A 27,547-nucleotide genomic window follows, 5' to 3' on the forward strand; every position below is an offset into this window, starting at 1 on the left:
GCTCAGTAGAGCTTGTTTGTAACAAGTGTACCTTCTTGGTTGGTAATTTAGCTGGATTCTAGGATAATTTGGGGTGGTATAGTTTACTTGTTAAATATGACTTATAAATAACTGATTAGAAAACAGTGTCATCCAGTAACAATGACAGTAGCTCCCGTGTAATGAGAACTTACTGTATGCTGGGCACGGTGCTCAAAGCTTTATGGGGACTATCTAATTTAGTACTCCGCCGGTGACTTCTTGGAGGAACACTGTTACTCTCAGTCAGCGGGTGAGGAGACAGCCTTGGAGGTGCCAGGGAAATCTGCCAGGCTCGCGCAGTGGCTTGGGGGTGTGTGGGCTTAACACGGGGACCTGGCTATGCGAGTGTGCCTTCTGCTGAGTAACGGGACAGTGATCCTGGGGGAGCTTTGTCCCTCCCCTGCCAGTTTGCTAACCAGTATTCATGCTGTACCCTTGATTTTTCTTTTTCTTAAATTTAGAATATACATATGTAGGACGTCTCTGTGACGCACAGAAGAAATGGCCTGGAGGCTAGCTGTCTCGTTGCTGTGAACATCAGGGCATAATGTTGTCATCTGTTTGTGCTTGTATTGCATGTTTGTGACTTGTATACAGGTATCCCCTGCTCATCAAAAATTAGGTTTCTGCCAGTTCGCTTTTATGAAAGACCTACCTGTTTTTGACAACCAAGAGAAATCCTAGGACGATTTCCACTTTTAGGAAAAAAGGCAAAGAGTGAAAATACCGGTCAGTGTTTATTTTGCTGAGTGCCATTATAGAGGCAGCACCCTCAGCAGTGACAGGGGCCCCCGCCAGGCTCCCTCCCCGGGAACCACACTCGGCATCTCCCCAGAGCTGTGCACTGTGTCTGAGAGCATCTCTGCTTTGTCCCTGTGCGTCAGTTAGAAAGATGTGTCTATCCTAAGGTGACTGCTTTACTCCAGTTTGGCTCAGGAAAGGTTTCCTTGGAGCACTGTACTTTGGGTAGCAGGAAATCTGGATGTGACGGTGTTGGCTCTTTCCTATTGTGCTATTGTACACTGGGGTTTTTTTTCTTTTTTTAACAAAACATATATTTGTATTCACATTAGTAAGGGAGTTGGCTTTCTTTTATTATTTTTTATTATTATTATTCTGGCTGCATTGGGTCTTCGTTGCTGCGTTCGGGCTTTCTCTAGTTGTGGCGAACGAGCTTCTCACTGCAGTGGCTTCTCTTGTTGTGGCTTGCGGGCTCTAGAGCTCAGGCTCAGTAGTTGTGGCGCACGGGCTTAGTTGCTCCGCAGTATGTGGGATCTTCCTGGACCAGGGATTGAACCCGTGTCCCCTGCATTGGCAGGCGGATTCGTAACCACTGCGCCACCAGGGAAGCCCCGGGAATTGGCTTTAGAAAAGAGACGTGTGCTGTGAAGGTCACTCACTTTACACAGGTTCTTTGCTTTGACAAAGGAATCCCAAAGGGCAGTGCCATGGCAGCTTGTGGGGGAGACCCGCTGTCTCTGGGTCACTACCTCCTTGATCAGAGGCTTCAAGTGGGACGTGCCACTCTCAGGCAGGAAGGCAGACAGTTCTAAGTGATACCCAGTAGTGAGGCAATAGAATTTTATTTCAGTAATGACAAAGCAAGATGGACCAAATGAAAAGGAATTGAGAAAAGCAATCGATCAACTATGGAGTGGAGGCAAAGATGAAGGAACACGTGACTGACCCCTGGCTCGGTCCCCACGCGGGGTCTAGGAAGGTTAACCGCCTTCACGTGACAGCAGGCTGTTGGAATGAGACTTCTGGTTTACTGTTGACTCAGTACAGCCTCCTCACCCGTTCCCCACCCCAGCTTCTCAGATTTTCACTGACTCAGTCTGCACCTTACTTGTCTTCTGAGTCACAGTATTAAAGGGCTTCCTTTTCTTTCTGTCTTTGTTTTTTTTTTAAACATCTTTATTGGAGTATAATTGCTTTCCAATGGTGTGTTAGTTTCTGCTTTATAACAAAGTGAATCAGCTATACATACACATATAAGGGCTTCCTTTTCAGTCCTCTAAAATCTTAAATCTCATTAAGTTAAAATCAGTGTTTGTTCACTTCACAGCATTATAGTTCGTGGTTATCAGCTTATGTGGAAGAGTTCGTGCTTGGAGAACTTTATTTGGGAGTTAATAGGGCTTCTTGGAAGATTCAGCTTTCTCAAACTGATTCATATTGAGAAAGATTTGTGACGGGCTCCCTATGAAGGATCGTATTCTGTCATTTAACAAAAAATCTTAGTTATTAAAACAAGTAAAACCCATTTAATGTAATTTAAGCACATTTTTCAAAAACTTTATGGTAGGTGTTATTCTTCCATAGGTGTATCAGTGATCTGAACTGTGAGAACAGATTTCAAGCCATTTTTGAACTATGAACTCCTTCAAAACTGGGACTGGTGGAAGTGTTTGCTTTTCCTGCCACGTGCTGGATCAAGACCTGGCCCTTGCCCTGTATTCCCGGGCCCGTGGGGAGTTCATGCCGTGGGTGCTCAGCAGGGGCTGAGTTCATGTCTGTCTGCTTTATTGTCCTGCCTGTGGCCACACTCCCGGGTCCTTGGGGTACTGTGCCGGCCTCTCCTCCCCTACACGAGACGCCTTGCAGAGCTGCCCGTCACTGTACCCAGCCAGCGGGGGGTGGGGGGTAGTTGCTACAGGCAGCAGAGGGTCTCCATCATGGGGGGGGCGGGGGGAACTTCCCAGGATCGGAGCTGCTGTTCACTCCGGAGGGAGGAGAGTTGCCCCTCGTGTCCTCTGCATGTCATTTGGCCGTTGGGCTCCCATTTCCTCATTAGTAAATGTACTGTTTGGACTGGATAATCTGAAAGACCGTTTCCAGTTCTCCATGTGTGATTGCCAAGGGGCTGAGGCCATGTCAGGAGAGAGGCTGGGTGACGCCCAGGTCCGGGGGGAGGGGGAGGCCACGCAGGGCACAGGCAGAGCGGGGCGGGCTGAGCAGGCTTCCCGCTGCCCTTGGGCTGCTGCCCTGTGACACAGTCCTCTTTCCTGACGGGGCCCCTCCCGGGCACTCCTTCCAGCCTGTCTGATCTTATTTCCTCTCTTGATAAACAAACCAAAGGTGGGGGGGAGCAGTCAGTTTCTCATTTCACAACTGTTTTCAGTCACTTTCAGCTGGAGATCCTCCCTCCACCCCCAGTCCTTCCTGGCAAAGCTTTTTCCTGTTTAAAGGGAACACTGGGCTCCCAGTTTTCCCTTGCAGTTGGGACCTCATACTTACAGGTGGTTGCCCTTGATTGGTTGATTGATTCATTGCCTTTTAGGGCATCAAGAGAAATTTTATAGGGGACAATCTTGGGTTGTAGAAGAATGAAGAGATTAGGAAAATTTTCTCCTAATTAAAGTTTAGCTATCAAAGGGCTAAAGCTTTATTCAGTCTTCTTTTGGTGGGAAATAACCCAAGTTTTTGAATATATTCTTACCTTAGAAAAAAATAAAAGCCCTCCCAGTGGAGAAAGTAACCTTTCCTGATGACTGGTGGTTGAGGATGGTTGTTGAGTCAGCTGTGCTTACTGCGTTCCCTTTTGTGTTCCCTGTTTGTGTCGGGGCTTGCGGGGCAGCGGTTTACCAGGTGGAGGTAGACCGTGCCTTCCTGGGCCCTCCAGTCCAGCGGGGAAGATGGCAGTGAGCAAATACACGTGCGAGGCTCACTTATCAGAAGGCTAGCAGGCTCCTGACCTAGTCACCTGGCTGGAGCCAGGGACCCCGAGGACAGTAGCAGATGGTTGGGGAGATGGGGGCGGGGGGGTGCTATTCCACCCAGGGTTGAGCGAGGGCCTGCATAGCTGAAAGACAGGTGTGGTGGGATTGAGGGGAGCACAGGGGCGACGCGGGGCAGGGGGAGGCAGGCAGGACCCAGGCATGCAGCAAGCTCTGTGAGCATTTAGATGCTATCGAAGAGCCATGCAAAACTTGAGGAATCGTCAGCAGGGGAGTGATGGGATTGTGTTGGTTTTGGAGGAGATGGTGCCGTGGGGCTGGAGGGCTGGAGAGGCGGCGAGTGGGTGCAGGAGGCCAGCTGCAGGAGCAGGGGAGCGATGGTGGTCTGCATCGAAGGGACGGGGATGGGGCTGGGGGCTTGGGGAATGGTCTGAGGCTGCAGCTGCAGGTCAGGGTGTGTGTGGTGCAGGACTCCGAGTGGGTGTCAACCCCGGCAGTCGCTGGAGTGCAGAGCCCCGCAGGGCCAGCCAGTCGGCCTGTGCCCGCTTCTCTGAGCCGGAGGGCGGCAGTGCCCGTCTGTCCTCAGCGTAGCGTCCCGGTGCTGGCGCACTTGGGGGCCCAGTCAGTGTTTGCTGACTCGGCAGCTTTTGTTGAGGGCGTGGGAAGTAGAGGTCATTTTACTCTTTCTAAAATTTAGAATAGTGATGTTGTCTTACTTCCGAAACTACCAGTTCATTATCACCATGAAAAGCAAACGTTATTTTAAGCATTACAGCTGATCTGTTTTCTTCAAGCTACCCATAATGTCTGTCTTCTAATCTTAATATAAATGATGTTTAAAATGAATCCCTAATGGTGTTTTGGTTGCTGTGGTTTTGCTTTGCATCCTGAATGTTTTAAGAGTGCATGACAAGCTGTGTTGCACCCCAGTGGATATAATTCATAAAATTTTGCCGATAACATTTTGTATTCTGAGGAGCATTGCAAGCTCTGGGCTTAGTGGAGGAGCATTTATGCTTTTCAAGTGCTACTGCCCTGCTTCCTCCCAGTAAGCTCTAGCTCCAATTTCCTAGCCACAGAGACTGGTTCTCCCCTCCCACCCACCCCCAGGTCAGCTGGCTGTTCTGAAGGGATACTTTTTTGAAAACGTGAAACAGCAGTAGAATCTTGTGAGAAAAATCAGTTTGGTCTGTTCCCTGTCTCAGGCTCTGCAGCAGTAACTGTGAAGTGTCTCCTTCCCCACCCGATCATCCCTGGGTCTTTCCACGTGAGTAAGTGGCACCCACTCATCACGTTGCCCAGGCTGGAAACCCAGCAGTCATCCTGGAGTCTCCTCTTGCTTCACCCACGTCGCAGGTGACTGCACCTCCAGAGGGAAACCGGACGCGGCCTCCTCGGGGCTCCAGGCCCGACACCCCGAGCCCCGCTTACCTCCTGTGGGAAGCGGCGTCCCCCAGCTCTCCTTCCATGCTTGCCCTCATGGCCTGCTTTCCAAATAGCGACAGATGATCTTTAAAAAGAGGTTAAACACTTGTTTGGAAACAGGTTCAAACTTACAGAAAAGTTGCAAATAACAGTATAAAGAAGTGCCTCGAGGAGCTGAGAGTAAGTTGCCTGCATGGTCCCCCTCCCTGCTGAAAGTTTGGTGTGTATTTCCTGCAGCCCTGGCTGGTCTCTAGCCCCAAGTCAGGAATATGACATTGACACAGAGCTAGCAAGGGATCACCCCAGCCCCAGTCTGCTGTTCTCTCGTAGCAGAGGAGCCTGAGAACCAACGCTCACTCGACTTCCGTGCTGTCTTCCTCTCTCCCTTCTGTGGGGACTCTGGCCTCTCCTGACTTTCATGACTGAAACCGTTGCGGGCCAGTCATTTTGTAGAATATCTCTTCAATTCAGGTTTTCCTCCCGTTTCCTCATGATTAAATTCAGCTTTTATAACTTTGCCAGGAAAATCACAGAGGTGACACTGTGTTTTTCTCATTGCGTCCTTTGGGGTGGCATACAGTCTCACCCTGATCACATCACTCTGATCTCTTGGTTTAGGTAACGTCTGCCAGAGTGCACCGCGAAGGCACTGTTTCCTCTGTTTGATCAACAAGTATTTCGTTTGGATGTACTTTGAAGCTATGTAAATATCCCATTTCTCATCAGATATTTTAATATTGATTTATTTAATATCAGTGTGTACTCCTGCTTTTGTTTTATTTAGTGGGCTGGATAATCTGTGACTATCCGTATTTATTTTGATTCACTCCCATTCTTTTTATTTTATTTATTTATTTTTTTGCGGTATGCGGGCCTCTCACTGTTGTGGCCTCTCCTGTTGAGGAGCACAGGCTCTGGTCGCGCAGGCTCAGTGGCCATGGCTCAGGGGCGCAGCCGCTCCGCGACACGTGGGATCTTCCCAGACCGGGGCATGAACCCGTGTCCCCTGCATCAGCAGGCAGACTCTCAGCCACTGCACCACCAGAGAAGCCCTCACTCCCATTCTTTGAGCGCTTTCTTATTTTCGGGCACAAGAAGATGTTCCAGGCTGACCTGCGCTTTCCTGACCCACCTCTGGACTTGATGGAGGTGTCCTGGTCCCTTAGCTGGAGAATGGTATTTAGAAACCAAGATCTGTCACTAGTGATGCTTCTTGCTGCTGGGGTGTTGCCGCCTCCTGGCCCTCTCCAGAGGCAGAGCTAGGGCTTCCATATGTATGTACACACCCATTTATGTCTGCATCTTTTCTGCGTCCACATACTGAAAACCACGAGCTCACACTGATGCCTCCACTTCTAATTCAGTGCTGTAGGGTCTGTTCTCCCTTTTTCGTAACTCCCTTTTCTGACAGTGAGGAAGCTGGCCCCCGTTATCCTGAACCTGTTTACTGATGTGATCAGTCCTTCTGTATGTAACAATCTCCTGTCCCCGATGGACGTCCTCCTTACCCCAGCGTCCAGCGTCACCCAGTTTGGGCTCCGACCCCTGTTCCCGTTGGGCTCTGCCTAAAGGAGGTGCTAGAGGGAGGCGGGTGTGTGTGGGGGGGTGGGCCTTGCAGCTTCCTGCCAGCTTCCCTCCTCTGTGGCACCTTAGCAGCCAGCCTCCTCCTGGCAGGAAGTGTCTTCTGGTAGTGGGCAGCTGGTCCCGGTTTGGGCATTTTCCCACACTTGCAGAGACCCCAGCATCAGCTGGCGAGTGCCCCTCTCAGCTCCCTGGGTCCCAGCCCTTAGGTCGCAGCCTTTGTGCTTAGAGACCCCAGTAAACGGCAGCAGCAGCCGAGCCTCAGAGTTTCAGCTGGGCGGGGCCCTTCCCCAGGTTTCACAAATCCCAGCTTCTGCCTTTGGTTCCCCAATCCTAAGCCTAGCATTTGCTTCTTGCACCTGCTGTCTCATGATAATCCAGTGCTCCCTTTTAACTTTTTTTTTTTTTAAGTCTGTATTGAATTTCTTACAGTATTGCTTCTGTTTTACGTTTTGGTCTTTTGGCCGCTGGGCATGTGGGATCCTAGCTTCCTGACCGGGGGGGTCGACCAGAAATCGAACCCTCACCCCCTGCATTGGAAGGCGAAGTCTTAACCACCGGACCGCCAGGGAAATACCCCCTTTCAACTTTCTTGGTTACCTAGGTAACAGTCCTTTCTGTTACATTTTCTTCAAATAACTGGTGTGGTTTCTGTCTGTTGACTCTACCCAGTCCGTATGGTGGGGTCACCTTGTACTTGTGTTGACACTGATTGACACCCCATTTGAAATGTCACTCTTTCTCCTTTTCATGGGTGTAAGTCCTTCCTGTCAGAGTGATTTCATGGCCTCTCAGTACTTGTGTGGTTCGCAGGGTGGTCTGCTGCTGTGATTTAATTCTCTATTCTGGTTCTAGCTAATGCAATCTTAATGATTTTTACATAGCGCTACAGTATTTTTACTGTGTCCTCAGAACTGTTTGAAAATATTTAACATTTTTCAAGGCTAATGCTTCCCTTCTGGCTCCTCTTTAGTGCCGTCTACTTTTAAACATGAGGTTTTGTTCACGTAGTTGATCTCCTGTTGCTTGACTTACTTTCTTTGTCTTTCCAAGCTTTCATTGGGGTGTTTGCATAGTTCTTCCCCCGTTTATCAGACTGCCCCCGATAAATCCGTGTTCATACACTTCAGGGAAATTGTACAGGGCTGTGTAAAATGCATAAGCGACAGAAACAGGTTCTATAAAAAGAGTAAGAGGAAAACTTGTCGAGGAACATCAGGTAAGACAGTTGATGTGGAAAGAAAAGATGAAGAGGAAGCTAGCCAGGTCTCATCCGCCACAAGGGACTTCGCGCTTCTCTGCCTCAGCCCTCACTGAGGTGGGAGGAGGGACTTTTTGCCTATTTTAGGGATAAGAAAATTTAGTCACAGAGGAGCAGATGACTTTCCTAAGATGGCATGGCGACCAGGTGTCCCACTTAGGACTTGACTCCTGAATGGAAGGGAGCCAGGGCTTTTCCCTGGGCCTCCTCCTGCCAAGTAGGGCAGGAGTAAACAGAACTGGATAGCGTATCGTTGGACCACTTACATACACACAGATCGCTACCACTAGAAATAAGATAAACACTTCACACCGTGCTCCAACATACTCTAAACAGCAGATGAATAATGGGTTGACTATTTTAAAAAGCCGTTTGACCAAAAATAGGATTGACAGTCAGATTGTTAACGAGTCATGACTTTCTAAGCCTTAATAAGAAAATGACAAAGGAAAAATGAATTTGATTTTGTTAAAAATGATACTTTTATTGGAAGTAATAATTGCTATAAAATAAAAATAGTATAGTTCAGATGAAAAGAGGCAACAGAATGGAGGAGTAGTGTTTACAGCTGTTACGTGTAAGAGAGCCAAAGTAAAGCTCTTACACAGTTGATTAAAAAACATCAAGATGTGATTAATGAGCAAGTGTCATGAATGGATAATTAACATCACAGGGCACAGCCGGATATGGGAGAACACCGCCTCACAGGCATCAGAGAACTGCTGATTTCAAAGGAAGACGAGATGTCGGTGTGTGGCTGTGAGGGGGGTGTGACTCAGGAGATGCAGCTTGGAAGGCAGGTTAGGAACCAGATAGAATGTTAGTGCCCTTTGGAGAGTCCTGGAGTTTCATCCTCAAAATTAATTTAAAATAGTAAAAAATCTGTGTGCATGAAAAGTTCATTGCAGATTTATTCACCATAAGAAAATAATTTAAAAAAAATTTAACCTCTCCATTCAGTAGACACAATTATAAATTGTTGGTGTGTCAACTTAGTGAAATATTATGCAACTGTTAAAATGTTAGTTGAGTGGTATAGAAACATGAAAAATGTAAGAAATGAGATAAAAGCAGAATACACAAAAATGGCTATATAAACATTGACCGTGTCTACGGTCAGGGGCTGGAATGGGAGCATGTGAAGTTAAAGTGGTTCATGGCACAATTATGGGTGGAATTTTCTTTAATTTCCATGGAAATTGCTGTTTGATTTGCACGTTTAAAACACTGGCCAGCAGGTTTTGTGAATCTTTGGGGTTTTTGTAGAAGCGTCCAGAATGCTGTGTTGAACCCCTGCCAGAGTGAGTGTTTCGGCAGTGTAGCAAGTGTGACTGTGGCGTGGGTCCTCCACAGGTGGGCAGAGCGGCACCATCTCCTTCCCACACTCGCTGGCCTGGGGGTGGTTTGTTGGGGTTGTGTTTCTTCACAGTAAAGTGGAAGGTACCGTTTGGTTCCCCCAGAAGATGCCAAGAGAGATTGTGAGCTCCAGGGGCTGTTTAGAGTGTATTTCCATGAGGATTTTTGGGAATGGGTATTTTAGGTGATATTTGGAAGAAAGGTGAACCATAAGTGACCTTTAAGTTCTAGCTCAAGGGTTTTCTTTAGCCTGGCTTCCCCCCCCCCCCGCCCTAAATAATTCAGGGCCTGTGTGTTCTGTTCCCTAATCTCTGTGCCAATGGGTAGTTACCGTTCTTGGTGCCTGTTAATAGGTGCTCTGGCTTTTGCTCCTTGGATCAGTGAACCATGGTGGTCAAACCTTGGTGGTACTAAGCAACTATTTAAGAAAAAAAAATTTGGAGTTAGATTCATAATATGGAGCTCAGTTAGAAGCCCAGAAAGTACCAGATTGCAGGTTTGGGGGAGATAATTGTAGATGCACGTGTAGTTATAAGAAACAACGCAGAAAGAGCCCTGGTACATTTTGCCCAATTCCCCCGCCCCCGCCATGGGAATGTTGTGAAGCTGTCATCGTGGAGGATTTGAAAAAGATCCGTAGAGAACAAATAAAAGTTGGCATAAACATAGGGATTTAGATCTGAAGGTGAAAAGAGGAGAAAGGTGCAGGAGATGTAGCGGAGCGGCTGCTAGACGGAGCGCGGGTGGCCAGCGCGCGGGTGCTGCTGGAGTCTCACAGCGCGGGGCTTCTGGTCCTGGGGCTGCTGTGACTAATTACCACCAACTGGGGGCGTAAGGTCGCAGAGACTTTTCTTCTCTCTCACAGTTCTTGAGGCCAGAAGTCCAGAGTCGAGGTGTCAGCAGGGCCATGCCCCTCCTGAAGGCTCTGGACAGAGTCTGTCCCTGAGGGTGTCAGCAGGGCCATGCCCCTCCTGAAGGCTCTGGACAGAGTCTGTCCCTGAGGGTGTCAGCAGGGCCATGCCCCTCCTGAAGGCTCTGGACGGAGTCTGTCCCTGTCTCTTTGAGCCTTTGGTGGTGGCAGCAGTCTTTGGCGCTCCTTGCTTGTAACCGAATCACTCGAATCCGTGCCCCCATCTTCGCGTGACTGTTCCCCTCTCTGTGTCTCTGATCCAGATCTCTCACTTTTACGCAGACGCCAGTCATGCTGGACTTAGAGCCCACCCCATTCCTGTTTGTGACTTCGTCCTAACTTGATTACATCTGCAGAGACCCCACTTCCAAATCAGGTCGCATTCACAGGTTTTGGGGAGACACTGTCCAACCCAGTCCACTTTCCACAGAAAAGTTGGCTTAGTTTTCTTCTTCCTAAAATGTGGATGGTCATGGAATGAATTTCAAGAACGTGTGTGCTGACCTCGTGGGAGCGGTGTCAGATGCTGCTCCCAGCCCGGCCCCCGTTACCGTCAGGGGCTCCGCGCGTCTCTCAAGGGTGGTTGCCCGTTGTCGCCGAGAACGCCTTGTGTCCCGCCCCCAGCTGCCCTGTGGCCCTGAGAGCCGGCAGGTGGTGCCCAGAACTCACGGACCTGGTGAGCCGGTGCCTGTGCCGCCCTGCAGAGCAGACGGGTGCCCAGTGGGGAGAGCTCAGCTTTCAGGATTTTTCTAGGGGATCTTTGTTGTGATGGTATTTGTTATAACAGATACTGAAATACAGGTGCCAGTATGAACATCCACATTAATTGGGCATAAATACCGACTTTCCAAATGTTAATGACTTTACAGATGTTAAGTGTCTTAAAAAGTATTCATTCATTTAAAAAGTATTTTCTAAAGAAAGTATAACTTAATGGAATGCCCCAATCAATTAAATTTTTATCGTCAACTTTTTAGAGTAAGTTGTTAATTTTACTTTTTTTAATTTGTAGCTAAACCATTTACACAACTGGTGAAGGAAATGCAACTTCATCGAGAAGACTTCGAAATAATTAAAGTAATCGGAAGAGGTGCTTTTGGTGAGGTAAGATAAACTTATTTTTGTTCATTTTGCCTAGCAGCTCTCATCTAGCAGTTTTAGGGTCCTGTACATTGATTTTGGGACGAGGTAATTATTGGTATCATTTGGAGAGTTCTTGGTGGATAAAATCTGAAAGATAGAGTTAAGGAGAGAAAAAACAAAAGCTGGTGACTGGTGAATTACCCTGAAAATTGTCTTGACCAAAATGGTTCTTTCTGACAGATAAGTTTTTAAAAACATCCGTTTGTCAGTCAAAAAAAAGTGTTGGCAGCGGTTTTCAAAAAAATACAAGAAGGGTCGCATCAGAGTGGTGCTCATCGTTCGTAGCTTGCCTACAGTCCTCATGCGATTGTGAGTCCCGCCCCGTGTTTGGAGGAGAACAGCTTGTGCACCGGGTGACCCGCCCTGCAGCTCCCCCCAGCTCCGCCTGGAGCTGCTGTCCCTCCTGCCGGCTCTGGCCCAGCCTGCCGGGTGTGTTTACAGGCGCTTAACTGAACTACATTAACTCCTCTCCTTAGGTTTGGCCTGTGGCACTCCCAGGCTGCGGAGCTGCGCGTGTGGGTTAATGAGATGCTCTGTGTCATGTCCAGCAGCGCGTGTGCTCTGTCCAACACAGCCCTGCTGGACGTGACTCTAAAGTGCTGCAGAGTGGGAGACAGCATTTGTTGTGCACGGTGTACACTTCATATTGGGCAAAATATACGTGGAAAAAAGCAAAGCAGGAATTTAACAAGATAGCTGCTTTGTTCTGAAGTAGCTCATGAGTGGAAACCAGGCCTGTGATCTGTCTTTGAAAACATCTCAGTATTTTTGGTGACTCTTCTGCTACCAGCACTTGATGACAGCCCTGCTTTATTTGCAGGGCTTCAGTAGAATACACCAAAAGAAAACATTCCTACGAAAATGCTTTCAAAATACTCGAGTGAGAAAGCTCTGGCCTGCCTGAGTGAATGTGGGCGGTTGTGTGTTGTGCCCTCATTTCTTCCTTGGAAACTGCCCTGGCCTCAGATCAGACCCCAGCCCCACGCTCTGTGGCGAGCCCCGTCTCTCGTCCTCATACCCTCCTCTCCCTCACGCAGCCTGGTCTTCATACCCACCCCTTCCCCAGCCCACTCCTAAGAGCGAATCTCACCAAGGAGTGGATAGAGGGGAAGTAGCGCCCCGGGGGGGCTGCTTTGGTGGCAGCCTTGTCCGCTGGGACGGCATCTCCTCCCAGGCTGACCTCGGAATGACCCTGGATCCAGGACTCCCCGACCGGATTCAGCTCTGGGCTGGGACGGGATAGGGAGGTTGTTGGGGTTTTTTCCGGTACGCGGGCCTCTCACTGTTGTGGCCTCTCCCGTTGCGGAGCACAGCCTCCGGACACGCGGGCTCAGCGGCCATGGCTCACAGGCCCAGCCGCTCCGCGGCATGTGGGATCTTCCCAGACCGGGGCACGAACCCATGTCCCCTGCATCGGCAGGCGGACTCTCAACCACTGCACCACCAGGGAAGCCCGGGTTTTTGTTTTTAAATATTAAGGTATACTTACATGTAAAACGCACAGATCTAGGTGTATGGTTTGAGTTATGACAGATGTCTACACCTGTGTAAGCAGCACCCCAGTCTATATAGAGCATTTCTATTCCCTAGAAAGTTCCTTCCTGTTTCTTTCCAGAGCCTCCACCTCCTGTAAGCCCCACCCTTCCCCAGGTGGCCACTCTCCCGATGGCCGCCAACAGGGAAAAAATTGAGTTCTGCATAGAAATAACAGATCTCTGAGCTCTAGTTACGATGTGATGAGGTAAGGGAGGGTTTTTGTTGTTGCTCAGTGAGAAGAAAGAGAAAGACTTTGAAAGCTAAACCCAATTCAATTCGCTATATGCTTTCACCGACCGGCCCCCTTGTACCAGGAGTTGTGCCGGGCTGCTGGACACAGCGCCGAGCAAGGCCCAGGCCCATGCGGAGCTCCGCAGTGACAGCGAGCCCGTTAGGGTGTTGGGGGCCAGGGGCAGGGAGAGACTCCAGGGCAGGAGCCGGGCGGCCTTTGGGAGGAAAAAAGAAAGCACAGGAGAGAGCGTTGTTGTGTCAGAACAGCCGGCGGTTACTTTTAGTGCTCTTCTTTGCCAAAGGACTTGATGTGAAACTCAGTTCCTGAGTTTAAAGAAGATAACATCGATCACTTTTTAGCTCTTCCCACATGAAGAGAACGTGTTCTCGGAGCCCCCCCTTTGCCTTTGCTCCCTCTCCAGGCTTTAGCAGCTGCTTTGTGCATTCCCTCCCCCCTCCCTCCATCATCTCTCCCTGGGCCCTGTGGCCTGCGCTCAGCACGCCAGCCCTCCTTGCCCAACTGCTCTGGCCCCGTGGCCATTCTGGGTCCCCTGCACACGAGCGCCAGCCTTCCTGCCACTAGAATTCCGGGCTCTGTGGCTTGTATTGCCGCCACCGCGCTGCCTCCCTGGGATAGTCTCGTAATCACGTACCTGAAATGCAGCCAACTGCAGCCTCTCTGTCTCTGACAGCACCAAGTGGGTCACAGAAGTGAGGATACCCTTAATCATTGTTGCGTCCAGGGTGTTCTTCACATACAGTTCTGATTGAATGGCAGGCCAGGGAAGGGTGAGAGTCTGTGTGCGCCCCCGCCTTGGTGCACAGGTGTGTGTACCTGTGCTGCTGAGGCCACGGCACGGGCTGCTCAAGAGCCCTGCCCCTGAGAAAGAGCTCACGGAGTCCAATTTGAGGGGAGTGTATGAAACGCTTACCTCAGCGGAGTTTAGCAAAACGTTTCTAGATTATTATTCAAACAAGGATTGGAGTCCTGGGGCATTGCCCTTTTTCTGGAGCACAGTGGCTTTGAGAACACCTTCGTCCTCCCCTCAGCGTCTCGGGGACAGTGGCCCAGGAAGTTCCTAAGACCCTGGCACCCTTCTGGAGGCTCGTTCCTCAGCTACCGGGGTGCGGTGCCCAGGGCTATGCTTTCGGCGTGACAGCAGCCCCCCGCAGATGACTGCGTGCCGGGCAACCCCGGCCTCGAGCCCCTGGAAGCCTTGCGGCCACTGGCTACACTGCTGGCCCACTGGCAAGATGAGAAGTCAAGCCCGGAGCGGGGGGCCTGGCCCCAGGGCGGGCTGTGGGGCACCACTTGAACCCCACCTGCGTGACCCAAGGCCTGTGTGTCCAGACACTGTGCCCTGCCGTCTCTCTTGTTCCTAGAATGACTTAAAGAAACAAAGCTTTGAAAGCTTTGTTTAGAAACGGTTTCAAATTAACAGAACAGTTGTATGAATACAATGGTTCAAAAACAGTCTAACCCTTTACCCAAATTCCCTTTTGTTAGCATTTTATCACATTTTCTTGATCATATTATAGCTGTGCTGCTCTCCCTTGAGCTTGCTCCCTCCCTCCCTCCGTGTGTGTGTATGTGTGTGTGTGTATAATTTTTACTGAACCACTGTGGATAAGTTGCTTACGTCAAGCAAGACCCTCTACCCCTAATACTTTAGTTCCTGTTCTGATAGGGATGGTCTTTGACATAGCCACAGTTCATAAACTCAAATTGAGAACTGATAGAACACTTTGTCCAGTCTGCTGTCTTATACCAGCTTGGCCCAGTGATGTTCTTTGTTTTACCTTTTCCCTCTTGTACTGGATCTGGGCTGGCATCAGGTATTATACTTAATTGTTGTGTTCCAGAATCACTTTTTAATGTTTTGTAAAATTACTTTGATTTGTATTTCTTTACTTAAGTGTCTAATTTTGGGGAGATTTGTAGGATTATCATCTCTCTTTGAAGGAATTCAGACTAAGTTTTTGGCTAGGAAGAAGCTTCTGGTAAACCAAACAAGATTCTCTAAAAATTATTTCTTTTATAGGTCGTTGTACAATAGAGAAGGTTTGTTGTTTTTGGTTTTTTTACATTAAATTTTACTTGTCTACTTATTCTTTTGTTTTGGCTGCGTTGGGTCTTGATTGTGGTACACGGGCTTCTCATTGCGGTGGCTTCTCTTGTTGCAGAGCACGAGCTCTAGGCGCACGGGCTTCAGTAGTTGTGGCGCACGGGCTTAGTTGCTCTGCAGCATGTGGGAACTTCCCGGACCAGGAATCGAAACCTTGTGTGCTGCTTTGAGAGGCAGATTCTTAACCACTGCGCCACCAGGGAAGTCCTTGTCTACATATTCTTGGTTTGATACGTGTTTTCCATGGACAGATACATTCTTTTTCCTTCTACGTATTTTATCAGAGCCATCTTGCGTGTTTTCTGGAAATGGTCTGTGCCCTAATAGGCCTCTTGTAAAGAAATCAAATTTCCTGTGTTCTGCGTCTCATTTCCAGCGAGATCTGGATCATTCATGAGGCTCGTCATTTTCAGAATTTCATTATTTTCCTCAAAGGTTAACAACTCTACCATTCTTGCCAAGTTAGACCTTTTGTGTAGTAACTACTATGTGGCTTTTTTTTTTTTAACTCTAATATCTCACCTATCTGGATTATAGCTAATTCCCAGGAAGAAATAGACACTTCTAACATGATGACAAAGTGTGTGCCCAGAATTCTTGTTCTTAGACATGTCGGAGAGCCCACAAAGCCTTTATTTACGCACCGTTTATTTTTAATTTATTCAGAGTCGTAGCGAGTTTGGTCAGTGGTTTCTAAGACCGTAGCGAATAGACAGCAGCTTAGGTGTGGTGTGCCATGGAGTGGCAGTGAGAGGGGTGACTGAGGGCGATGGCCGGAGCGTGATCTCGGTGTACTCGTGGGCAGGGGGCCCTGGCTGGGAGCCCTGCAGAGGAGGGCAGATGCCTCTGACCATCTGCAGGCTCTGGAGCCACATCAGGGCACGTCCTGGGGACCCCCAGCCCCGCCCGCCACCATCAGGCTCCGGGAGGGTTATATCTAATTATGACGGTCAGTATAATACAGTCCCAAAAGGCACGCACCTGAGGATGAGCCTCTGCCGCTTCTTAGGCATGTTGTTTAACCCCTCTGGGCCTCAGGTTTCACATCTGTAAAGTAAGGATATTAGAAGTAGCCACCATCTGGGGCTCTGGAGACGATTAGCTGAGAGGGTGCAGGGCCATTGCTTGGCACAGCTCCGGGCATGGGAAGTGGTCCGTGAGTGTCAGCTCTCATGGTCCCTTCAACGATGTTGTTGTGTGGTGGTGGTGTTCAGAAAGTAAGGAAGTAAGTGATTCACTTTTAGAACTCTTTGTTCCAACCCTGCTGTGTGGCCGCCTGCCATTGGCAGCAGAACGGCTCAGAAGTTATTATCACTGCTTATGGTTTTGTGAAGGGGACTTAGGTCAACGAATGACTGTTTTATATAGGGTAGGATGTACCATATGATGGTGCAGACATCACATCTGGTGTTGGTAGTAATGGAAGAGTTCATTTGAAATTTGATGAAGACCAGGAGTCCCAAGAGGACTTCCTGGAAGAGGTGGCATTTGAGTTGTACCTTGAAGAATATGGCTGACAGCCAGCACACTAAGGGCTAATAACTACGTGCCTAACCATTCTGAGCACATTAACTGTGTTGACTCATTTGATCCGCACAGCAGTCTTAGGCCAGTCCTGCTGTTATCCATTCTAGTTGTAGAAACTGAGGCACAAAGAAGTGAATTTGCCCAAGTTACATTCCAGAGCCCCCCTAGATACTCACCAACCCAGTGAAGAAAAGATCCCAGAGTTAAGCCCGGGCACGTGCAAAGGCTGGCCGTGGGCATGAGAGGTGGACATGGGCATCAGTGGAGGTGGGTAGGCGTGAGTGGGGATGGAGCCCCTGAATGCAGGAGGGCAGCTTGGGAGCCACTGACGAACTTCAAAAGCCATTACCGTGAAGATCCCCAGACACACCAGAGTAGAGGCCAGCAGACCCCCATGTGCACCGGTGCTCAGCACTGAAGCGTTTCGGACTGAGCAGGTGACATCATTCAAGCTGCAATGTAGTTAAAATCAAGTTTTGATGCTTAAAAGGGCAAATCTTTATTCACATAGAAAACTACTTTCCTTAACAGGTTATTTTCCAGGGTTTCCAGGCAATTAAGATTTCCCTGTAGTTATATGAAATGTGCTGACCTTTTGTGTTCCGTTGACTAAATTTTTGTTAAACTCCCATTTGTGTGGCAGGTTGCTGTTGTCAAAATGAAGAACACTGAACGCATATATGCCATGAAAATCCTCAACAAGTGGGAGATGCTTAAAAGAGCAGAGGTAAGTGTGGAGCATTAAATAAATAAGTAAACAGGGGTTTATATGCACGAAAAGGGGTGATGAAGCCCAGCTGGGTAAGACCACATCTGGGCCTTCCTTCCTTGACGAGAGCAGGCCGCTCTTTGTCAACAGGACCTCAGCCCCCTCCCAGCGCCGTCTGCCTTGGTGTTGACTCATTACCAGGTGTCCTGCTCACAAGCTCCCCCTCAGGTGTGTCTGCAGGGGCAGTTTAAAACCTCCATGGAGGGACTTCCCTGGCGGTCCAGTGGTTAAGGCTCCACACTTCTACTGCAAGGGGCCTGGGTTCGATCCCTGGTCGGAGAACTAGAATCCTGCATGCCTGTGGCATGGCCAAAAAAACCCAAAAAACAGAACAAAACCCTTCAGGCATTTATCTCAATTCTGCTCCCTCTGCAGAAGGAATTATTGAATTTGGAAATGTTTTGTATTCCCTCCTCGAGGGGAGTGAAGATTATAAATAAAAGTAGATGACTGCTGCATGGCAGCCTCTGACCCGCTTTTTCTTTCTTCTTCGTCCATCCCTGTGGCGGCTGTTTCGTGCCCCCGACCCCGCTCTACCCAGTCCCACGCCCAGCCCCCACTGAGACACAGGTTCTCCCTCTGGTCCTTGCCAGACTCACCTCCACTGCCTCCCAGTGTCTGTACTGCCCGCCCTGTGTGTTCCTCCATTTCACATTCACCTTGGAGCCAAGGGTCCTTCCTTTCCAAGGGCACGTTGCCATCAGCCTCCTGGCTTTGTCCTTTCTGAGCTGCCCCATCACTGTCCTTTGTCCTCTGATTGGCTCAGTGCCCGCTCTGCACCCAAGCCGCTGTTCCCCTCCTCACACCGCTGCTGCCCTTTGTTTGCCCGGCTCTCTCCCCTCCAGAATCGGCCACCTCCTCCTTTCGACATTCCTTCTGTGGTTTCTGGCCTCTCTCATCCTGTCACTAAACCCTCCTTGTGATTCTAGGTGGCCCTTTCCTCTTTTGTTCTGGATTTTTACCTGCCGATGACAGTCGCCACCTTGTGCGGACAGTACACACGCCTCTCACTGAGGCTGCATGGCTGTCCTGAGCTCAGGTTTTCCCTCCCTCGCCGGGCACTTCCGCTTCAGCATTCCTCCCCACCGCCCCCAGCGTCTCAGGTTCATCATGTTACACTGCGTGTGGCTTTTCCTCCTTCCCTGTCTACACCCGTTTCCTCTTTCCAGCTATGGCACCCAGCACAAGGTCTTACACCTGTTTATTGCTCAATAAATGCATGTTGGTTGACTGAGTCGTCACCAGTTTTGCAGCTACCAGGGCTCGAAATGTGGGTGGCCCATGACTCGGCCTCAGCCACCCCCTTCCGAGCCTCCGTCCCTCTTGGCTCCGCTGGTGTCCTCCCTGCCATCCTCACCCCTCACCTTCCTCACCTCGTGCTGCAGCCTCGGCCCTGGCAGCCCTTCTTCATGTCATCACTGGCATGTTGGCAAACACAGGAAAATCACTGAAGCAGTTCTCTTGTCGGGGGAATCGTCTACTGTTGCATGAAAGTTTGGGAAAGGAAATAAGTGTTTGGGGAAAGAAATACTAGCGGCAAATTCTATTGAAGTTTATATTTTTACAGGAGTGATTGATTTTTGAAAGGTGATAGCTGAGCCATACATGGTATGACTTGTTATGTTAACCTCTGGAGTGAAGTGTGTGTGAGGTCCTCAGGTTAGGGAGAGGTGATTCTCACCTTATCATACTAGTTAGTATTTACCCAGATGTCACCGTGAGTGAGTACATTTTAGAAAAGTAAATATTGCTTTTTAAATGTAAATCTGGTTACATACAACCTATTTAACTGGCATACTCAGCACCAAGTCCAAGGTTGTCTGCTAATCATGGTGATTATCCTAGAATGTGTACAATGGGCTGTAAGTATATGTGTGTGTGATACATACAAAAATGTAATATAGATACAGTGCTGGTTAAGGTAATTTATCTTTTTATTCACATTTCATTTAGTGGGCTTATTGTATTGTATTTTTATTTTTTTAAGTTTATTTTATTTATTTATTTTTGGCTACGTTGGGTCTTTGTTGCTGCGCGTGGGCTTTTCTCTGGTTGCATCGAGCAGGGGCTGCTCCTCGTTGTGGTGCGCGGGCTTCTCACTGCAGTGGCTTCTCTTGTTGCAGAGCCCAGGCTCTAGGCATGTGGGCTTCAGTAGTTGTGGCACATGGGCTCAGTAGTTGTGGTTCACGGGCTCTAGAGAGCAGGCGCAGAAGTTGTGGCACATGGGCTTAGTGGGATACACGGCATGTGGAATCTTCCCGGACCAGGGCTCGAACCCGTGTTCCCTGCATTGGCAGGTGGATTCTTAACCGCTGCGCCACCAGGGAAGCCCTTCGTCGGCTTATTTTAAATATTTAATTTTATAATATTGACTTCAAAAACTCATCTTTAAAAGCATGAATTCAACAAGAGTTGGCAGTAGAAAAGTCACTAGGCAATGGAAGTTCATAACTTATAGACCGGGCTGGGCTTTTAGTTCTTTATTTTTTTGGTCATAAAAAAAAAATTAGAAAGTTTATCTGCTCTTAACACTATTGAACAGTATGTACATTTCCTCTCTGTGGGTACCATACTGGCGATCCTGGTTTAAGAACGGGCTTTATGCTGAGTGTTGTTAGGTAGACACTTGAGGATGTGGATCAGAACCTGGTGGAAACAGTGTTCCAGACACTGGGGCTTCCGGGCTGGCCCCGGCCCCAGGACTCAGGTTTTCTTTCTGCTGCCCCTTCCCCAGGCCTGTGGTCTGGGGGCCATGGTAGTTTCAGAACCACTTGTCTCTGCACATTTGGACGTTGTTAAGTTCTCTCGTCTGCTTCAGTTAGGAGAATAGGACACATCTACCTCAGTCCCGTTTTCAAAAGAAAAAACTCTTTTTAAAAGTTTAGAAAAGAGGGCTTGCCTGGTGGCGCAGTGGTCGAGAGTCCGCCTGCCGATGCAGGGGACACGGGTTCGTGCCCCGGTCCAGGAAGATCCCACATGCCGCGGAGCGGCTGGGCCCGTGAGCCATGGCCGCTGAGCCTGCGCATCCGGAGCCTGTGCTCTGCAAAAGGAGAGGCCACAACAGTGAGAGGCCGGCGTACCGCAAAAAAAAAAAAAAAAAAAAAAGTTTAGAAAAGAAAAACTTGTAGAAAAACAAGTTCTGAAGGTCACCAGGAGACTCTGAGAGAACAGGTGGAGAACTTGCTGCCGTGCTGTGTGTGCAAACCCTCCCTTAGGGGTGCTGTCATTTTCCTTAAGCTTTGCAAGTTGGAAATACAAGGAGGAGTTAAAATCTTCTGTGGTCAAGAAAGAGGACATCTTATTATAATTATGCCAAAGACCTAGTTCCTTTTAAATACAGATTCTACCTGTGTATTAAAGCTCTTAAAAAAAAATCAACAACCCACAGCAGCCTAAAAGACGGCCTTCTGCCCGCGTGCTGCAGGCCATGGGTCTTCATAGGAGAGTCCTGTTAGCATCATGTGCATCAGTGTACTGTAAATAAATCACATTTCTTGAGAATAACCGACCCAGGTCTGTAACTCAGATCAGTAAGCAGGTTTGTGCCCTGTCCGGCCAGCCGTGTGGCTCCTGAACTGTAGTCCTGCGATGGGGGTGGGGTGGAGGGGATGGGACATGAGGGGCAGCCACACCACAGGCTACCCCGAGAAGTCGGCGACACTGGAATGGGGGGCAGCTCAGAAGCTGTATCTGAAACGCACGCGTGAGCTGGGGTGAACCTGGCGTGCTGGCCCTGGAAGCGGCGTGTGTGGGAGGGTGGGTGCAAGCCCCAGGTGGGGAGGTGAGTTCTCAGCGGCCCTTGGTGCACCGGGGTGAGGGTCGGGCTGCAGGAGCAGGAGAGAGCAGAGGTTCAGCTGGTGCCAGGAGCCCCACTGGGAGGCGGCGGTGCGCCTGGGTCCCTGCGTCCCAGAAGGCCGGGGACACTGTCTCCAGAGCCTCTGTCTGCTTGGGACTGTGCTCTGCAGGGCACTTTCCCGATGGACACAGACTGACTTTCTCCCCAATTCTTTGCAGACGGCTTGTTTCCGGGAAGAACGCGATGTGCTGGTGAATGGGGACTGTCAGTGGATCACCACTCTGCACTATGCCTTTCAGGATGAAAATTACCTGGTAGGTGTGGGTCACCAAGAACTTAAGGACTCTATCAAATGGCATCTCACTGAAGTGTTTCGATTCCTTTGTGCTGCCACTAAAAAATGAGTGAGACACCGGAACTGTAGTTGCCTAAATGTATATTTGACAGATAAAACTGAGGGTTTGTTTTCATGTAATCATCAGGTGGACTTTTTTCCTCTAATCACTAGATAAGGTGCTTATTTTATTCTTGGTTTATTATAAACTGGGGGTTTAAAACATTTTCTATCTTGAATTACTAAAAGAATAAGAAATTGCTGTGGGGATTTAAAATGTTTGACCCTTTAACCGAGTGGGTGTTTCTGCCACGTTTCCCTGACGGCCAGGTCGGGTGGCACGTGCTGGTTTGCAGCCCTCCCCGCTGGAGCCGCTGACACAGGTTTTGGGGTGACTCTTGGTCCCCTTGTTCTTGTCACCTGTTTGTTCTGATTGGAGCTGGGGCTCACTTGCAGTGTAGGCTAATCAGCTTTGTGATTCACGTGCGTGGGTAGAATTGCGCTCGGACGCCTAGTAGAACAGATGCAAGACAACCAGTTTGGAGTGAAAGGGACACCAGACTTTTGGCTCAGGGCCTGCGTGACTCCACGACTGCTTTGTTAGGACTTTTAACTCTGAGAATGACTTTCCAGGTTTGCCTAAACCTAAAAATGTCCGCACCGTGGAGCTCTGGGTAGACGGGGCCTGGGCAGACCTCAGGGAAGCCGGTCTCAGCCCAGCTCCTCTGGCCGGGGCACAGCTGGCATGTTTCCCCAGCAGTGGCCGCACGGGGCCTCGAAGGCAGGGGCCTCGGCTGTGTTCTCGAGAACAACTGACTTGTAAGTTCACTCGCAGTAGTGGGCTGCATTTGCTTACAAGTGGAGTCATGGAGGATTTCTTTTATTTATCTTAAAATAATCTCTTGCAGACATCAGAGAACTCCCTTGGATACAGTAGTCTAGGATTAGGTGAAATAGTTCGTTATAGTCTTTATTTAGATTGAAAACACATGTGTTTGATGGAAGGGGCAGCTGGGGTTTATTGAGCACAACCTGTGGGTTATCCCGGTCACTCTTCCCAGTGGCCAAGTGAGTCAGGCATTCATGATTTTCCACCATTTTATGAATGGGGTCTGGGGCAAGGAGGGAGGAAGTCATTTGTCCAAGCTTATCACACAGGTACAGGGATTGTGCCAGGCCCAGCCCGGGCCCCTCTGGCAGGAGGTGGTGCGCGGTGCCCTCCCTCTGGCTGAGAAAAGAGTCCTCCTGCTTGGGGCCATCTTTCCATAACCCGTTGCTTCTGGGACCAGTGTCCCTGCGTTGAGTGGACTGTCTCCAGTTCACTTCCTATTTTGATAAGAACTGAATGAAATCTCTAAGGAGTGCTAGTCTGGGTCTGCACAGAAGGAAGACAGCTTTTTCTGTTTCAGATAGTTTCCCTGCAGTCGGCGTAGCGTGTTGCCAGCTTATTCTGAGTCAGAGCAGCCGGTAAGGAATTCCGGTGATGGAGCGTCTTCTTGAGTTTGGGAGCTCCCCAGTCAGACGTACGGTGAAGACCGCGGAGAGGAGGATGGCAGGAGCCCTGGCCCTTCCTAGTTCGTGAACACGGGGCTGCAAGACCGGGTTTGGCTCCTGCCTCTGCCACCCACGAGTGGCGTTTTTAGGGGCGGTCACTGCCCTGCGGGGAGGAGGTGAGGAGGAATGAGACGGGAAGTGAGCGGCCTGAGTGCCGCTGGGGCGCAGGGTGCAGCAGGGTGAGGGGTCTTCCGTGACACGGAGCCCGCCCCACAGAGCCCGCTTGTGTTAGAGTTGCTACTGTGGGTATCTAGACTGGGCGTTTCGTAAAAATTAAACTTGTTTCACCAGTAACTAAAAGGGTGTTGCCTTATCGACTCAAGTCAGGATTCTGTGTTATGTGACAGGGGACATAATTGGTAGCGTTCTCTTATTCCAAAAATACGTTTCTACTTGCCTGCCCTATCAGCCTTTGCAGGTTACTCTTCTTGTAAACTTGTTTTCCAGGAGCCCATTAATCGTATTTGGCACCGCTGTGATACACTTTTGTTTTTCTTTTCAGATTTCTAGGTGGACAGGGAAACCGCTGAGCTCCGCTAGATGCGGCGCTTGCCTCACTCCCACTGTTTTCTTTTGGGGCACCCGATTCTCCTTCACCCGTGTGTCCGTCCACAGGTGCTGTGGTCTGCTCCCCCGGATTACCTGTGCTCTGCCCAGCTGTCGTTCTGCCCACCCTCCCCAGCGCTGTCACCCTTGCCTCCTGCTGGGCCCCTCTCTGGTCCTGCTCTCGTCCCTCCCCCTCGAGTCTGCCCTGCACAGGGCAGCCAGAGGAAGCTATAATCGTGGAGCAGGATGCAGCTTCTCGTGGTTCTCAGAGTGGAGCCCGACGTCCCTGCCGTGGCCCGCGGGGCCTGGCCTCAGCCTGTCTGCACTTGCCACGCTCTGCCCCAGTTGCCGGTTCCCGTGTCTCCAGGGGCCACGTTCCTGCTCCTCTCAGTCCCTTTGTCTGGAAGGCGACCCTGGCCCAGCCGGCTTCCTTCTGCCCTTCAGACCCCCGGGCTGGGTCCTCACGGTGTCCGTGTGCGGGAGCCGCCAGTCGGGCCCTCCCACGCCTACAGTTGGGTTTTCTTCCTGGTCCCGTCACTCTGAATTCCTGTGTTCACCTCCCCCCACGTGATGTCAGCCCCGTGGAGGAGGGACCCGTCGCCTAGCGGGTGCCGACAAGTTTGTTACTGAGAGAGTGAGCTAGCAGACGTCCTTTGAGAGTCGTCTGTGTGACCGGAGTTGTGCCAGGCGTGGGAGCGACAGGACTCCCGCCCGTAGAAGCCGCTCTTGGGTGGAAGGGATGGGTGACAGTGCCAGGAGGCCAGGGTGGGAGGCCCGACTGAGGCTGCCGTTGGGCAGGAGGGGGCAGGGAGATCAGGGAGGCTTCTCAGCGGAGGGGTCGAGTGAGGTGAGTCTTGAAAGCCGAGTTCTGAGGCAGGATGGGAGGGCTGTTGTGAACAGGGATCTGCAGGGAAGGCTTCCTCCTTAGACAGGCCCGGCCACGGGCTGATGGCTGCCCTCTCCCAGGAGACACTATGCCTCATTTAAGACCAAGGACCTGGAGTCCAGTTGCCTGGGTTCACATCCTAGCTCTGCTGCTTGCTAGCTGGGTGACTTAGGCTGCGTCATCAAGCCTCCTTTCCTTACCTGTAAACCACGGTCATGACAGTAGCTGTGGCCAGGGCAGTTTTGAGGATTAACAGTGATGGTGGCTGTAAGTCGTAGAACCTGAAGGCACAGCACATTATAGTTACACCACGAACGGTAGCTCTTAGTACTAGGGTCTCCATAATACTAAAGGATTGTCTCTCTGGCTGAGTCATCGGGGAGTGGGATTTCCTCTCTCTGTTCATTGGTTAAAAGTTAACTGCTCAGACCAGGGCATCCATCTCTTAAAAGCATCAAAGGGGGCGGTTCCTGGGGGGAACAGCTTCTCCAGCGGTCTCTGCTCAGCAGCCCCAGCAGTAGGGGTGCTGGCTGCCGCCCTGACTCTGGCTATGCCAGTCTCTCTCTGCCTGGTGGGATGACCCCATCAGGTCTCCACAGCCCCTGGGGCTCCTCCACCGTCGCCTTCAGGGTGCAGCCAGAGGGGCTGTCTTCCAGTGGAAGACTGTCTTCCGGTGGAAGGCTGCCCAGCACTGCTGGCCCCGGGCCCGTGAGCGCTGAGCGAAGGGATGGCCCAGTGCTCTTGGTGGAGCACACCCAGCGCCTCGGCCTTTGCCCTCTTGGGGCTCTGGTTTCCACTCCAGCAGTGCATTCTCTGACCCTTCCGTGGGGATGCACCCATAGGAACTTACCTTTCAGTTTGTTCATGAAACTGTTTTTCTAATAAGAGCCGCTGGTTTTGTGATTTTAGGTAATTCACCTCCCTTCTCTGGTCCTGTGTCCTCTTCGTGTGGCAGGAGAAACTGGAGAAATAGTTTTAAACCGCACAAAACTTGATGGAGTATTATTTGTGCTTCCACTTTGGGCCATTAGCTTTTAGAGCACTTCCTGGAGTGTCGAACCTTTCAGTCATTTTTTCCACTGATTAAATATATGTACGTGTATATATGTATTTTCCCCATCTAGGCAGTTATTATCTTAGCATTTGCTTTGAAGAAGATGGTCTGTCATAATCAAGGATGTTTGTCATCTCCACATATTTTTTTCCTAAAGGAGTTGGCGTCTTCTACCTATGTTGGTTCCTGTGTGCCTCTTGACATGATTTATAAAGTCCTTCCCATTTTGGAGGGGGAGGATTTCTCACAAAGAAAAAGAAAAAGTTCCTGTCCAGGAAGTTTCCATTCTAGCATATCTTCAGAAGAAGATCATCTGTTTTTCATAATCAAGGATGTTTGTTATTTCCACATTTTTTTTTTGAGAAGTTGGCATCTTCTGCCTGTGCCAGTTTGTGGTCTAGACAAAGAGTATCCAAGTGTTGGGATGTCCTGCCCCCACGTCCCCACACGCCTGGTCCCTCTGTGGACCGATCGCGGACTCTTAACCACCCATGGCCCTGGGGGAGTCGGGTCCCCCACAGAGTTGGAATCAGGCAGGTCATCAACTGCTGGAATCACTCAAATGAGGTGTGGCCATTCCCGAGGTTCCCGGGCAGAGAAGGCGGGTCAGGTGCAGGTGACACAGCTTTACTGATGGCAGTGACAGCTCAGCTCACCAGGGAATGCAGCACGGGCCCTGAGAACAGGTTATATAGTGTGTGCTGAGCCAGCAGAGACACCCGTCAGACCATAGCCCAAGATGCCCTTTCTCAAACATTGAATATCCTCCCTGCACATATAGGAACACCAGCCCTTCGGGGAGCAGACACTTGGGGAGACAGAGGCTCAGCTGCCTATCCATGGGCTGGGGTCTCTAGGGAGACACTGTGAATCTGCATCTGTTCTTTCCTCTCCTGCCTTTACTGTAGGTGAAATTTCCATATACGTTTATTTTCCTTCTGAATTTTGTATGTCATTAGTCTCTCACTGTATCCGTGAATCAACACAAAACTATTTTAATTTTCATTTCTTTATAATGTATGTTATGGGACTTCATTCTGTTATTTTCTTCAGACATTTTGAAAATATTATTATTTTGTTTATTCTTCTTTAACCTAATTAAAAAATGGGCGGAAGGGACTTCCCTGGTGGCGCAGTGGTTAGGAATCCACCTGCCAGTGCAGGGGACACCGGTTTGATCCCTGGTCCGGGAAGATCCCACATGCTGCGGAGCAACTAAGCCCGTGCGCCACAACTGCTGAGCCTGTGCTCTAGAGTCCGCGTGCCACGACTACTGAGCCCCTGTGCTGCAACTACTGAAGCCTGCACGCCTAGAGCCCGTGCTCTGCAGCAAGAGAAGCCACCGCAATGAGAAGCCCACACACCGCAACTGAGAAAGCCCGCATGCAGCAATGAAGACCCAACACAGCCAAAATAAATAAATTTTTTAAAAAAAGGGCGGAAGAACTGATAGACATTTTTCCGAAGAGGAAATGCGGCTGGCCAACAGGCACGTGAAAAGACGCACAACATCGCTAATCATCAGGGAAATGCAAATCAAAGCCACAGTGAGATATCACCTCACACCTGTCAGAATGGCTATCATCCAAAAGAACACAAATAACGAAACATTGGCAAGGTTGTGGAGAAAAGGGAGCCCTCCTACACTGTTGGTGAGAATGTAAATAGGTGCAGCCACTATGGAGAACAGTATGGCATTTTCTCAAAAAACTAAATATAGAATTACTATATGATCCAGCAATTCCACTCCTGGGTATATATCCAAAAAAACCCCACCAAAAACACTAATTTGAAAAGATATATGCACCCCA

The 27,547-nt window shown here is 49.8% G+C and overlaps 1 protein-coding gene across 4 annotated transcripts in view; it reads left to right on the plus strand.

Annotated features, from left to right (window-relative positions):
• The window catches only part of CDC42BPB (CDC42 binding protein kinase beta), a 114,384-nt gene that overhangs the window by 33,113 nt on the left and 53,724 nt on the right, over window positions 1-27,547 (plus strand). For all 4 annotated transcript variants that reach the window (XR_010939874.1, XM_067722755.1, XM_067722892.1 and 1 more), the window contains exons 2-4: window positions 11,247-11,338; window positions 17,441-17,524; window positions 21,581-21,676. Coding sequence is in view for 3 of the 4 variants with exons in the window: in XM_067722755.1 (XP_067578856.1) it covers window positions 11,247-11,338; window positions 17,441-17,524; window positions 21,581-21,676 (272 nt within the window). In the remaining variant the exon portion in view is untranslated. The remainder of the gene's footprint in view (window positions 1-11,246; window positions 11,339-17,440; window positions 17,525-21,580; window positions 21,677-27,547) is intronic.

The sequence above is a fragment of the Pseudorca crassidens genome, chromosome 1, assembly GCF_039906515.1.
Source record: "Pseudorca crassidens isolate mPseCra1 chromosome 1, mPseCra1.hap1, whole genome shotgun sequence".
NCBI classification, from domain to species: Eukaryota; Metazoa; Chordata; class Mammalia; order Artiodactyla; family Delphinidae; genus Pseudorca; species Pseudorca crassidens.